General features: G+C 39.4%; 2 protein-coding genes across 2 annotated transcripts; one reads left to right on the forward strand and one right to left on the reverse strand.

Moving 5' to 3' along the window:
- The first annotated feature begins 41 nt into the window (after positions 1 to 41).
- LOC149397817 (uncharacterized) lies at positions 42 to 7,372 on the forward strand. Its single transcript, XM_089614368.1, has 4 exons — positions 42 to 2,728; positions 2,849 to 2,862; positions 4,140 to 6,986; positions 7,253 to 7,372. The coding sequence occupies exons 1-3, from the start codon at positions 42 to 44 to the stop codon at positions 6,983 to 6,985; spliced, it is 5,547 nt and encodes a 1,848-aa protein (XP_089470494.1). The 3' UTR covers position 6,986; positions 7,253 to 7,372.
- A 2,973-nt stretch (positions 7,373 to 10,345) lies between these two features.
- On the reverse strand, positions 10,346 to 13,491 carry LOC149397818 (disease resistance protein RPM1-like). Its single transcript, XM_089613934.1, has one exon. The coding sequence runs from the start codon at positions 13,383 to 13,385 to the stop codon at positions 10,674 to 10,676; it is 2,712 nt and encodes a 903-aa protein (XP_089470060.1). The 5' UTR covers positions 13,386 to 13,491; the 3' UTR covers positions 10,346 to 10,673.
- Between the last annotated feature and the right edge of the window lie 945 nt (positions 13,492 to 14,436).

The raw sequence follows: 14,436 nt of genomic DNA on the forward strand, positions 1-14,436 counted from the left end.
AGCTAAATTTCTCCTAACTGAAGCAGTAAAAAATCAATACAATGGCAGAGACTTTGCTTAGCCCTGTGATTGAGAAACTCATTGATCTTCTGATCGAAGAAGCCAAGTCTGTGAAAGGAGTTGAGAAGCAAGTGAAGAGTCTGCAAACGGAGTTGGAGATGATTGAGCCTCTTCTCCGCGACGCCGAAGCCAAGTCCGGCAGAGGAGAGCTCAGCGACGCCTCAGAGGTGTGGCTGAGACAGCTTCGAGAGGAAGCCCAACACATCGAAGACGTCGTCGACGAATTCACTTATTCCGCCGAGAAGCGCCGCCACGATCGATTCGGTTTCGCCAAGGCCTTGAAAACCAGACGCGACTTAGGTCACGAGATTCGAGAAATCGAAGAGTCTCTGCGGAAGATCAAGGAACGAGGTCTGAGTTACGGACTGAGACCTTTCGAGCAAGGCGGTTCGAATAGCGGAGAAGGAGATGCACGTGTCGTTGTTGACATCGCTCGAATTGGTTCGCTTTTCGTGAACGACGACGAGCTCGTCGGAATCGAATCCATCTCGGAGGAGCTCGTGAGAAGCTTCGCTGTGGAAGGGCTTTGCACGCGTACAATGATTTCGCTCGTTGGGGAAGGAGGGATCGGAAAAACTACTCTTGCCAGGAAAGTCTACAACGATATTGCGGAAAAAGGAGGCTTTGATCATTGCGTTTGGGTCACTGTCTCCCAATCATACGACATCCACAAGATTCTTAAGATATTGATTGATAAGATCTGCCAACGTAGCAGAGAAATCCTCACCGTCGAAGACGCGGTTGCGCTTCTGAGGAGCTCTCTGAAGGCGAAGAGGTACGTGATCATTTTCGACGATGTATGGAAAGTCGATTTCTGGAGTGTCATAGAACACGCTTTTCCTAGCGATAGCGATAGTTGTGGAATACTCATCACGACTCGTAATTCTTCGGTCGTTGAGTCTTTTCACTCGCCATCTTATCGTACGATTGTGAAAGAGCTGAAAACTTGGCCCAAAGAACAAGCCTGGGAGCTATTTTGCAAAAAGGCATTTCCGATCTCAGATTGTCCTCCGAATTTGAAGCGGTTGTCTCGTGAAATCCTGAGTAAATGCCAAGGCTTGCCACTTGCTATAGTTGTGATAGCGGGTTTGTTGTTGAAGAAGGATGAGTGTGAAGCAGAATGGCAAGCACTGCTCGACGATCTCAGTAAAAAATTTGAAGAAAATCGGGAGCTCTCGCGCATTTCGAAAATTCTTTTGCTGAGTTATCATAATTTGCCTTATTATTTGAAACCATGCTTCTTGTACTTCGGCGTTTTCCCTGAAGATTTCAGGGTTGATGGAGAAAATATATGTCAAATTTGGATTGCCGAAGGCTTTATTAAATCAAGAGACGACAAGACCTTAGAAGAAATTGCTGAAGAGTACTTGATTGAACTGATCAATAGAAACTTGGTTTCATCCAGATCTAAACTCGGATCCGACAGATGGTGCAAAGTGCACGATCTGATCCGAGAAGTTATTCTCATGAAAGCAAATGAGTTGTGTTTCTGTCAAATATTTAACCAAAACAAGTCATATTACACGGGAAAAATTCGACGTCTGATAATTCATGATATATCAGAAATTGTTTTGAGAGAAGTTGATGACTCTAAGATCCAGTCTGTTGCTATTTTCAGCTCCAGTGATGTTACAAACTTAGCGGTTTGTCTATTTAGAAGTTGCAAACTCTTGAAGGTGTTGAACTTTGAAGGAGCTCTTCTATATAGCCTTCCGAAAGAAGTGAGAAATTTGTTCCACTTGAAGTACTTAAATTTGAAATACACAAAAGTGGAGTTTCTCCCGAAGTCCATTGGGAACCTCCGCAATCTGCAGCTTTTAGATGTAAGTCTTACCTTGGTACGCGAGCTGCCCATTGAGATCAATAAACTACGAAAATTGCGACACCTCATAGCTAATAATTTGGAGAATGGAATTGAATATAGTGTGTGTACATACCTTGGGGTTCGAATTCATAAAGGGATTGGAGCATTGGAGGAGTTACAAACACTCACTAGAGTGAAACCGCAACTCGAGTTCATCAGAGAGCTACCAGAGCTAAGAAGCTTAAAATGCCTAGGAATTTCAAGCGTGACGACAGAGATGGGAAAAGCCCTCGGAGAGTCTCTAGAGAGGATGAAGAGCCTCAAAAAGCTACTTCTGAGCTCGATCAACCAAGAAGAGGTTTTGGATTTACAGAGCGTTGTGTCTCCTCCTCCTCTTCTGCGCTACCTTCGACTCACTTGCTGGCTCAAAGTTTTTCCAAATTGGATTTCTATGCTCCATAATCTTCAAGGGCTAGGGCTAAACTTCTCGAGGATGGTCGACGAGCCGTTAAGATGTTGCAAAGCTTTGCCGAATTTGGCATACCTACGTTTATATGAAGCGTATGAGGGAGATGAATTGCATTTCGAGGAAGGCGATTTTCGGAAACTCAAGCAGCTTCAATTAAGAAAGTTGAAGGGATTGAAGGCGGTGAAGATCGAAAGAGGAGCGCTGCCTAATCTTGAGGAACTAGACATCGGTCCTTTTCCAATGATGACGGAAATGCTTTTTGATTTCCAACATCTCACAAGCTTAAAATTGCTTAGAATGTTCGATATGCCGCGAGAGTTTTTGTGCTCTCTACAACCCGACAGAGGCTCTGAATACACCAAAATTCAGCACATTCCTTCTGTCACGTATTCTTAGCACGGAGGTCAAGGAGTTATCTAAGCCGAAATAACTGCAACATCACTACTGTGTAAGCCTTTAAGCTTTTTTTTTTCCGTCTTCGTTTGTATATATTTTTTTTCGGATGTACAAACCAGTAATGTTCTAGATGGTATAGATGGGCTTAGTCAAAGCTATGTTTTTATCAATGCTTCATTTGGAACCTGATCTCATGTTCATCTTCTTTTTTTTCAGGGAAATACGTCATGCAGAGAGTTACACCGCTGCTGATCATTGCGCTATGGTCTACGTAAATAATTTGCACTCTCAGATTTAACAATTTTGTTTGCTTGAATTGAAGATATTCTTGATCATAACATTTCATCCAAATTAGTAGTTTCCCGGTTGTGACGTATTATCTGTCATACAACTCGATCATCAATAGACATATGTCATGTGAAAATTATAGATTCCATTTATAGTTCACAACAACACAATGATATGTTGTCCATTTTCCTTCGATATGGAATTTACGTCAAGTTATTATTCAAGCAAGTTGAAATCGATTAGCGTAGTAAAGGAAAGAAAGGCTGAAAATTTTCTTACAGTGTTGTTTCTCTTCTAGATGTTGCAATAATTCAGAGCTAGTACCAAAAGCTGAGTTAAGATCTCCATCAATTTGAAGAGCAGAATTTTCTTGGCATATCGAAAACTTTAAGGGATTGTTCGTCAAGTGTTATAAAGATAGGGAGGCGTTTCCTTTCAGAAGAGGGATTGCTCCTCTTCGAATCTTCACAACTTCCGTTTTTTTTTTTTTTTGAGGGGAATGTGTTTTCATTTAAGCTGCTTGAGTTTTGGAAAACTTTCTTCCTCAAACAAAATAATTAGGTAAAGTCTTTTTCATGTCTTTAATTATTTTTGAAATCGTAAATTATCAATTTTTGTGCCGGAAGAATTTCTTTAATAAAACTTGAAATCATATTTATACTTAACCGTGAGTTTTTATTTTTATTTTTATTTAATGTAACTCAACATTCTTAGCTGTTGTTAACCAGAGAAGAACAGTTAAATTGATCTTGCTAAACAATCATCAATATATATATATATATATATATATATATATATATATATATATATATATATATATATATATATTACACTACTATTGGCACTGTCACTGTCAACAGAAGGTACACTATGACTATCGAAATTAAACACTCGTACCAAACCAGTTGAATTTTCTGCCACAACACACCACACCACCGATGTGTTGGTTGGTAACTTGCAATCCAATAAAAATACAGAAAAAAAAAAAAATCAACAAAATAAGTAGTTAAAGTCTTTTTCATTTGTCTCGTAGTAATATAAAATAAATATAAAAATTAAAAACACGGTTTCCTTTTGCTCCACTCATTACATGATACAAAACACCAACAGCTAGTGGTTGAGAAACTAATCTGAAACTGCATAACAACACAATGGTGGAGACGTTGCTGACTCCTGTGATTGGAAAGCTGATTGAACTTCTCATCCAAGAAGCCAAGTCTCTAAAAGGAGTTCACAAGCATGTGAAGAGCCTGAGAAATGAGTTGGAGGTAATCGAGCCTCTTCTCTGTGATGCCGAAGCCAAGTCGGGGAGAGGAGAGCTCAGCGACGCCTCGAAGGCGTGGCTGAGACAGCTCAGAGAGGAAGCCGAGCACATCGAAGACGTCGTCGACGAATACACTTATTTTTCCGAGAAGCGCCGCTACGACGATGATCAACTTGGTTTCGCCGGATCTCTGCACAAGCTCAGTCGCCGCGTCAAGACGTTGAAATCACGACGCGGCTTGGCTTCCGAGATTCGACACGTCAAAGAGTCGCTGCGCGAGATCAGGGAGAGGGGTGTGAGTTATGGGTTGAGACCCTTCGAGCAAGGCGGTTCGAGTAGATCAGGAGAAGGAAGCTCGAGTGTCGACCCTCGTATTGGATCGCTTTTCGTGGATGACGAGGAGCTCGTAGGCATTGAAACTGTGTCGAACGAGCTCGTGAGAGTTTTGGTTGAAGGCCCGTCTGAACGCACTACAATTTCGCTCGTTGGGGAAGGAGGGATTGGAAAAACTACTCTTGCCAAGAAAGTGTACAGCGACGTCGTTGAGAAAGGATGCTTCGATCATCACGCTTGGGTCACTGTGTCCCAATCGTACGACGTCGACGAGATTCTCAAGATTCTAATGGCTCGGATCTGCCCCTCTGGAGGAGGAGGAGAGATCGTCTCCATTGAAGAAGCGTTTGCTCTCTTGAGGAGCTCTTTGCGGGGAAAGAGGTACGTGATTATTTTCGACGATGTGTGGGAACCCAATTTTTGGAGTGTCGTAAAGCATGCTTTTCCTAGCGGTAGTAAGAATGGTAGTAGAATAGTTCTCACTACTCGTAAATCTGCGGTCGTAGAGTCTTTTAAATCGCCGTCTGGTGAAATGATCGTGAAAGAGCTAAAGACTTGGCCCGAAGAACAAGCGTGGAAGTTATTTTGTAAAAAGGCGTTTCCGGTTTCGTATTGTCCACAAGAATTGGAACAATTGTCTCATGAAATCCTAAGCAAGTGTCATGGCTTGCCACTTGCTCTTGTTTCCTTAGCCGGTTTATTGTCAAAAAAAGAGAAGCGCATAGTAGAATGGAAAAAAGTACTTGACCATCTCAACTACAAAGTTGAAGAAAACAATGAGCTATCGAGTGTTACAAAAATTCTATTACTCAGTTATCATGACTTACCTCATCATCTGAAACTATGCTTCTTGTACTTTGGCGTTTTTCCAGAGGATTTTTCGATTGAAGAAAATAGATTATGCAGAATTTGGATTGCCGAGGGGTTTATCAAAATACGAGAAGAGAAGTCTGATGAGCAAATCGCTGAAGAGTACTTGATTGAGCTTATCGACAGAAACTTGGTTTCATTTGAGTTACTATACGGATTCCAAAGACATTGCAAGGTGCACGATTTAACAAGGGAGGTGATTCTAACAAAAATAAATGATTTGGGATTTTGTAAAGTATTAAACCGAAACAAGTCAAGCCACACGGAGAAGAGCCGGCGCCTGATAATTTATAATACGACACGGAACGTTTCGAAAGACATTTGTGATTTCAAGGTTAGATCTATAGTTCTTTTCAACACTCACGAAGTTTCAAACTCATTTGTTGTTGGTCTATTCGAAAACTGTAAACTCTTGAAAGTGATTGATTTTGAAGCCTCACCTCTTGACAATCTGCCAAAGGAAGTAGGAAATCTGTCCCAGTTGAAATATTTAAATCTGAGGGGCACAAAAGTCAAGACTCTCCCAAAGTCTATTGGGAAGTTGCGCAATCTCGAGACACTGGATCTCGGCGGTACCTTAGTGCGAGAGCTTCCGGTTGAGATCAACAAACTACACAAATTGCGACACTTGTCCGCTTATGATTTGGACGAGGAAATAAAATATAGTGTGAAGTCATTTATCGGGGTGAGGATGCACGATGGGATCAGAACATTGAAGGAGTTGCAGAATCTCGGTGTTGTGGAAGCGCATTCCGGTAGAGCCGATTTCATCAAGGAGCTACAAAATCTTTGTAAATTGAAATCTCTCGTCGTTTCGAAAGTAAGTGCAAAGATGAACCGAGCCCTCGGAGAGTCTATCGACGAAATGAAAGATCTTGAGCAGTTGATTCTATTTTCGATCAACGAGGACGATGATCTAGATTTAAGCTGCATTTCGTCTCCACCCATTCTCTTGCGTTATTTCAAGCTTACTTGTCGGTTGCGAAAATTGCCGATTTGGGTTTCCGAGCTTCATAATTTGCAAGGGCTAGAGTTGGATTTCTCGAGGTTAGTGGACGATCCGATGAAGATGCTCAAAAGCTTGCCCAATTTGTTGTACCTTCGAATGCACAAGGCATATATTGGAGAGGAATTGCGGTTTGAGGAAGGCAGTTTTCCGAAACTAAAACATCTTGAGATGAACTATTTGGAAGGGCTGAGATCGGTGAAGATTGAAAGAGGAGCATTGCCTCTTCTCGAGGAGTTGGAATTCGGACCTTCCCCGCTGATGAACGATCTTCCTTGCGATCTTCGACACTCGACAAACCTTAAATCGCTTAGAGTCAACGATATGCCAAGAGAGTTTGTGAATGCTCTTCAACCCAATGGAGGCTCTGAGTTCTGCAAGATCAAGCACATATCCTCTGTTACCTTTGGGTACTCCACGGGCAAGTGGCTGTTTCGTAATTCCTACTTGCTTGGCAGCTCAGAATTGTTGCAGCATCTAAAAGGACAACAGTAAGGTGAGCAATGCTTTCAACAATTTTCAGTTATTTATAATGTTCTTCAGTTTCTGCTTGATCTCAAACTCCTTATTATTGCCCTGTAAACAAAAACAGAAATTGGAAAACATCACAGGTCATTCTGTTATGAAGTATGCAATTTACTTATCTCGAAAATCTGTGTTACTTTATAATAATGAGCTCGAAAACATTGCTAAAAAGTATGGCTACAAATTAGTGAATGTCTAATTTGATCAGGTTAAAGTTAACTTAATTCATTGTTGCAGCCTTGCAGGATCAAAAGCTAACACATGGAAGACGATATCAATGAATACGCTGACCATGCTGAGAAGCGCCGTAACGATCAATGAAGCTATCTCCATCAAGGTCTAGGAAACCCGACGAGCTGAGAAGGAAATGTACGTGTCAACCACGAGCTCTTATTGACATACTGATATTTACATGTACCCAAAAAAAAAAAAAAACTCTCGAGGAAAATAATTCGAAGATTCAGTGATTACAAAATATCCTCTATCGTTCTGTTGTCCTTTCAAGTGATATAAGCTAAATCCCAAGCCTAGCTAAAACCATATATGACTGAAGTTTGAATCCACACATTAATCTAGAAAGAAATAATTGGCAGGTGACATCTATTTATTCATCATCGTTATATGTATATGTATATATATGTTGTATACGCAAAGTTGAATGAGAATGCAAGACTATTGGATTTCTGTTTTTATCATAACAATTTCACTTCACTATAAATAATAAGTCACAGCAGCAAAAAGCTACTTATTTGGATGGCATGTTATGATCAAGAATATTCTAAAGCAACACAAATGGTTCAATCTAAGAGAATAATTTACGTAGACCATAGCACAATTTTCTGCAGCAGTGTAAACGCTCTTCATCACCATCTACAACGTCTAGAACATTGCAGGTTTTTACACCAAAAAAAGTTGAGATATAAAGAAATATCAAGGAAGTGGTACTCTTCAGGCTTAAAAAGAAATTGATTTATATGATAGTGTTACGCTATATTTAGCGTAAAATACTATCCATTTCCCCTTAAGAACATCTCCAACCGTAACTGCATATTTCAATTATGCAGTAAAATGGAGCTCCAACCGAACTGTAAAACCTACTGCAAAATGCATTTTTTAAGGGGAAATTAATAGTATTTTACGCTATATATTTAGTGTAACACTATTTCATTACTGCAAAAATATTTAACTCATTATGTTGTAGACCCACAATTTCATTTATTTATACAAATGGACATGAAATAATAAAAATATTTTATTTTTTTCCCTCATGATAAAAAAAAGGATAAAAAATAAATATGGAAAAAACGGACTAAAAAAAACTAAAATAAAATGACATTAAAATAGATTAAACATATATTGCAAGGAAAATTAAGACATTAAGATTACACAATGAAAAAAAAATACAATAGATAGATAATAATAGAAAATAACACAATGGGTACATAATACAATAACAAAACATAAATCTAGTAGTCCGGAAGGTTAGTCCCAGATCTCCAAGATTAATAAAGTATTGGGACAATGAGTCAGAAGAAGTAGGAGTTGTTGTTTGAGATTGTAGTTTTTCGACTCTCTTTTGTAGAATTCGTGCTTGTTCACCCTCGACATATGGATGAATATTGGGATCTTGTATTGAATTTAAATATCGAAACAACATTTTGTTCTCTTCCTTGATTTCTCTCAATTCATGACTCTTGGCTTTCATTTCCAAGTGTTGTTGCCTCATTTCACTAGTCTTTCTCATTTGGTTATGAAGTTTTTATTTCCTTCTTCAATATCACTGATGGTGATTGTGGGTATCATATTACCATCTAATTTCATTTTTAGTTTTGCTTTCTTCGTTCTCATTGGTCGCTCAGAAGCAGATGGTTGTCTAGTAGATTTGGGAGTTGGATTTTCTGACTCCATCGGACAACATGAACCTCGAGAACCTCGAGTTGTTTGTTTGACACTTGAACATCCATCTTGGAACTTCTCAAAATTCTTAATAATGTTCCACACATGATCGAACTTCCAACCTTTTTCGAAGTTTGGATTTTGTGTAAACAATATTTTGTCCTGGTCCAACTACAAGTGATATAAATAATTATTGTTAGCTATAATTAAATAAAGACAAAAAGAAAACCATCAAACTCACAATATCTTCGGTAGAAGCACAGCTTGGACGTGTATTCTCAATTTGTCGAATGCATGCATGCGTCTTTCTTATAGCTTTCTCAATTAATTGAAAACGGCCCTGAATAGATCGCTTTGAACGTGTCTCTGAATTTTGATTTTTTTCTTTGTTATAGGCTTCTTCAATACGGTCCCAAAAATGATCAGATGTTTGGTATATACCGATGATTGAGTCTTGAGAGATCTCCATATAAACTCGACAAAGGAGTCTATCGTCATCTTGAGAGAAATTAGAAGACCGTCTACATGTTTGGAAAAAGATGGATGAAAATATACCTTGTGAAAGACAATATTTATAGTAAAACGTAGATAACTCAATGAGTAAAGCTTACATAATTCACTCTCCCGTTCTCACTCTTAATGACAAAAGCCTTGCAAGATTCCCACTCTCTTGTCTTCTTTTTCATTTGTATTGTTGTACTTTTTTTTTTATGAATGTGTTTTGTTGTACTTTTATTTATTTAATAAATATTTGCTTTAGTATATATGTATTTATATTTAAATTATTTATGGGCTAATGCAAATATAGAACAAATCCAAATTAAAATGATCTAGTTGAAAACAACAAATAAGTTAAGGGTACAAAAATAAATAAGAAATAAATGGAATATTAAAAGAATTTTGCATATGCAGCTGAAAATAGAGTTCGGTTGGAGATGGGATTATGTTTGATGCAACATTTACTGCAAAATGCAATTGAAAATGCAGTACTCGGTTGGAGATGCCTAATAATCAATCATGGAACCTCTTGCAGGAAACTGGACAACATCACAGATCATTGTGTTGTGAACTATGAAGAGGCTCAAGTACATTGATACGAATAAATACGATCAGATGATTGGTGTCACCTAATCATGTTAAAATCAACCTTTTAAATCCTCGAGTTTTTGACAGACACTGTGAGTTGCAGTTAGAGCCAAACACTGTCTTTCAAAATCATATAGATATACCTTGAAGAAGAAAATCTACAGTACTATGAGTTGCAGTTAGAGCCAAACACTGTCTTTCAAAATCTTCTCATCTATATTCTATACATTACGACCATTTATATACAAAATCACAACCAACTTGTTGTAACATGATATCGCAGAAGAATAGGGTTCCTACTTAGGTGCGGAGACAGCAGAATGGAAAGGCAGAACTATAATATATATATATATATCTGTCTTTATCAAAAGAATTTCACTTCATTAGAAATAATAATAATAATGATAAAACTACTTATTTGGATCAATAGCTATGATCAAGAAATCCTAAATTCAAGCAAGCACAAACTGTTCAGCCTGGGAATAAATAATTTAGATAAACCATAGCACAATGATGAATACGATATCAGGTTCCAAATGAAACATTGATAAAAACATAATTTTAAATGGGGCCAGCTGCAACATCTAGAACATTGCAGGTTCTTAGACCAAAAAAATATTAGCAAAAAACACAAAGATTTCAACTTGCATACCTATGGTGTTGCAGATGTTTTGGTCTAGATAACTCCAACACCGCCGTACCAACAATACGTAACAAAAGGTACATGTCGAATTATGCTGTAATCAGAGCCACTATCGGGTTCTAAAGCGCTTAGAAACTCTCTTGGCATGTCATAAATTCTAAGTGATTTAAGGCTTGTGAGGTGTTGGAAATCGCAAGGCATTTTCTTCATCATTGGACAAGGTCCAATGTCTAGTTGCTCAAGATTAGGCAGTGCTCCTATTTCGATTTTCACCGCTTTCAATCCGTTCAACTTTCTCAAATGAAGCTCCTTGAGCTTCCGAAAACCGCCTTCCTCGAAACGCAGTTCCTCTCCCTCGTATGCTTCGTATAACCGAAGGTACGCCAGATTCGGTAAAGTTTTGCAACACCTTAACGGCTCGTTGACCGTCCTCGAGAAGTTTAGCTCTAACCCTTGAAGATTATGGAGCATGGAAATCCAATCCGGAAAAATATTGAGCCGGCAACTGAGTCGGAGGTAGCGCAAAAGTGGAGGAGGAGACAGAACGCTCTGCAAATCTAGAACCTCTTCTTGGCTGATCGAGCTCAGAAGCAGCTTTTCGAGGCTATTCATTCTCTCGATAGACTCTCCGAGGGCTTTTCCCATCTCTGTCGTCACGCTTGAAATTCCTAGGCATTTTAAGCTTCTTAGCTCTGGTAGCTCTTTGATGAACTCGTCTTGCGCTTCCACTCTCGTGAGTGTTTGTAACTCCTCCAACGCTCCGATCCCTTTATGAATTCGGACCCCAAGGTATGTGTGCACACTATATTCGATTCCATTCTCCACATTATTAGCTATAAGGTGTCGCAATTTTCTTAGTTTGTTGATCTCGACGGGCAATTCTCGAACAAAGGTAAGACTGACATCTAAGAGCTGCAGATTGTGGAGGTTACCAATAGACTTCGGGAGAAACTCCACATTCGTGTATTTCAAGTTCAAGTACTTCAAGTGGAACAAATTCCTCACTTCTTTTGGAAGACTATAGAGAAGAGCTCCTTTAAAGTTCAGCACCTTCAAGAGTTTGCAACTTTTGAATAGACAAACCGCTAAGTTTGTAACGTCGCCAGAGCTAAAAATAGCAACTGAGCGAATCTTAGAATTGTCAACTTTTCTCAAAACAACTTCTGTTGTATCATAGACTATCAATCGCCGAATCTTTTCCGTGTAACTTGACTTGTTTTGGTTAAGTATTTGACAGAAACCCAAATCACTGGTCTTCGTGAGAATAACTTCTCGGATCAAATCGTGCACTTTGCACCATCTGTCGGATCCAAATTTGAATCTGGACCAGACTAAGTTTCTATTGATGAGCTCAATCAAGTACTTTTCAGCTATTTGTTCCAAGGTCTCATCTTCTCTCGATTTGATAAAGCCTTCAGCGATCCAAAGCTGACATATATTTTCTCCGTGAACCAAAAAATCCTCTGGAAAAACGCCAAAGTACAAGAGGCACGGCTTGAGATGATAAGGCAAATCATGATAACTCAGCCAAAGAATTTTTGAAACGCCTGAAAGCTCTCGATTTTCTTCAAACTTCTTATTGAGATTGTCAAGAACTCCTTGCCACACTGCTTTAGACTTATCCTTTTTCGACAACAAACCCGCTATCACAACGATAGCAAGTGGCACACCTCGGCATTTGCTCAGGATCTCGAGAGACAGTCGCTCCAAATCCGAAGGACAATCCGAGATCGGAAACGCCTTTTTGCAAAATAGCTCCCACGCTTGTTCTCTCGGCCAAGTTTTCAGCTCTTTCACGATCGTTTCATACAACGGCGAGTGAAAAGACTCAACGACCGATGAATTACGAGTCGTGACGAGTATTCCACAACTATCGCTATCGCTAGGAAAAGCGTGTTCTATGACACTCCAGAAATCGATTTGCCATACATCGTCAAAAACGATCACGTACCTCTTCGCCTTCAGAGAGCTCCTCAGAAGCGCAACAGCGTCTTCGACGGCGAGAATTTCTCTTCCGCCGCGTGAACAGATCTGGTCCGTCAATGTCTTCAGAATCTTGTGGATATCAAAGGATTGCGATACAGTGACCCAAACGCGGTGATCGAACCGTCCTTTCTCCGCCACGTCGTTGTAGACTTTCCTCGCTAGCGTAGTTTTTCCGATCCCTCCTTCTCCGACAAGCGAAATCACCGTACGATTCGAAGTGCCTTCGACGAAGCTTCGAACGAGTTCCTCCGAGATGGATTCGATTCCGACGAGCTCGTCGTCGTTCACGAAAAGCGAACCAATTCGAGCGACGTCAACAACCACACGTGCATTTCCTTCTCCGCTATTCGAACCGCCTTGCTCGAAAGGTCTCAGTCCGTAACTCAGACCTCGTTCCTTGATCTTCCGCAGAGACTCTTCGATTTCTCGAATCTCGTGACCTAAGTCGCGTCTGGTTTTCAAGGCCTTGGCGAAACCGAATCGATCGTGGCGGCGCTTCTCGGCGGAATAAGTGAATTCGTCGACGACGTCTTCGATGTGTTGGGCTTCCTCTCGGAGCTGTCTCAGCCACACCTCTGAGGCGTCGCTGAGCTCTCCTCTGCCGGACTTGGCTTCGGCGTCGCGGAGAAGAGGCTCGATCATCTCCAACTCCTTTTGCAGACTCTTCACTTGCTTCTTAACTCCTTTCACAGACTTGGCTTCTTCGATCAGAAGATCAATCAGTTTCTCAATCACAGGGCTAAGCAAAGTCTCTGCCATTTTTTTTTTTTAAAGACTACTGTTTCAGTGAGAAAGTTTTGATCACTTCTCGTTCGTGCTATTTTTTCTGTCCATGAAATGAGTGGAGGATATGAAACAGAAATACTGTCACGTTTGACTTTAATGGTCTATTTCCTTCTTTATTCAACTATTGTCTTTTATTCAAAAATATGTGCGGAGACTAAAAACTTACTTCGCGGGTTTTTTTGGTATTTTATTGTAAACTTTTGTCCCATTTCGATAATTATTTTCGAACTATATTCATTAGCATTAATTAAATAAGAACAATAATTATCATATTTTTTTAGTCTGTACTTTCATTTTTTTTTCTTCATAAACACCCTCGACAAAAATTTATCATCATTTATACCATTCTTGAAATAAAATTCTGGACCGTAAATCAAATCAACCAAACTACCAATGCAATCAATGCTGGAAAAAAGAATAACACAAAGATTTTTATCCTTGTTCGGTCAAAACAGCCTATGTCCAGTCTCTTGGGATCAACTTCAAAGCTCGATCCTTATAAAGATGAAAACTCTTTTAGACACTCTCTTGAAACCTAATTGTGTTTGGTATACATCTCAAAAAGTGTTTTTGACTTTTTAAGTTAAAAAAAATAAGAAACAAAAAGTGAAAGTGGGGTTTGATTAAATTTTCGGGTAAAATATTTAAAAAAAATTTTAAAATTGTTTTGAAAATAGGGTAAAGAAAAGTGAAAATAAAAAGAAAGTGTTTTTCGAAATTATTCTCGCGAGGTACTCGACTTTTCCTCTGTGATTCCTCTCATTGTCGAGCAAAAAAAAACCGGAAGATGGATTTTTTAGAGCAGATCCGAGAGAGAGAGCGAGAGAGAGAGAGACGCCGGAGAGTTGTGGGTGAGTTTCTTCCTTCTTCTTCTCCGTTCGTCTTGTGTAGGTATATGTTCTTATTTTTCTTCGTTCATCTTCTTCATTCAAACGCAGTTGGCTTCGATTTGTTCTCTCTACAAGGTTGTGTTGGGGATGATTCTCCCATATAACCATATTAATGCGGAAAAGTAATTAATTAC

This window comes from Urtica dioica, chromosome 5 (assembly GCF_054948205.1).
Source record: "Urtica dioica subsp. dioica isolate 48M chromosome 5, U.dioica_male_clone48M_v1_H2, whole genome shotgun sequence".
Lineage (NCBI taxonomy): Eukaryota > Viridiplantae > Streptophyta > Magnoliopsida > Rosales > Urticaceae > Urtica > Urtica dioica.

What these genes read in the sequence shown, in the direction of transcription:
- LOC149397817 (XM_089614368.1), top strand. Translation starts at nt 42, where the DNA reads ATGGCAGAGACTTTGCTTAGCCCTGTGATTGAGAAACTCATTGATCTT.
- LOC149397818 (XM_089613934.1), bottom strand. Translation starts at nt 13,385, where the DNA reads ATGGCAGAGACTTTGCTTAGCCCTGTGATTGAGAAACTGATTGATCTT.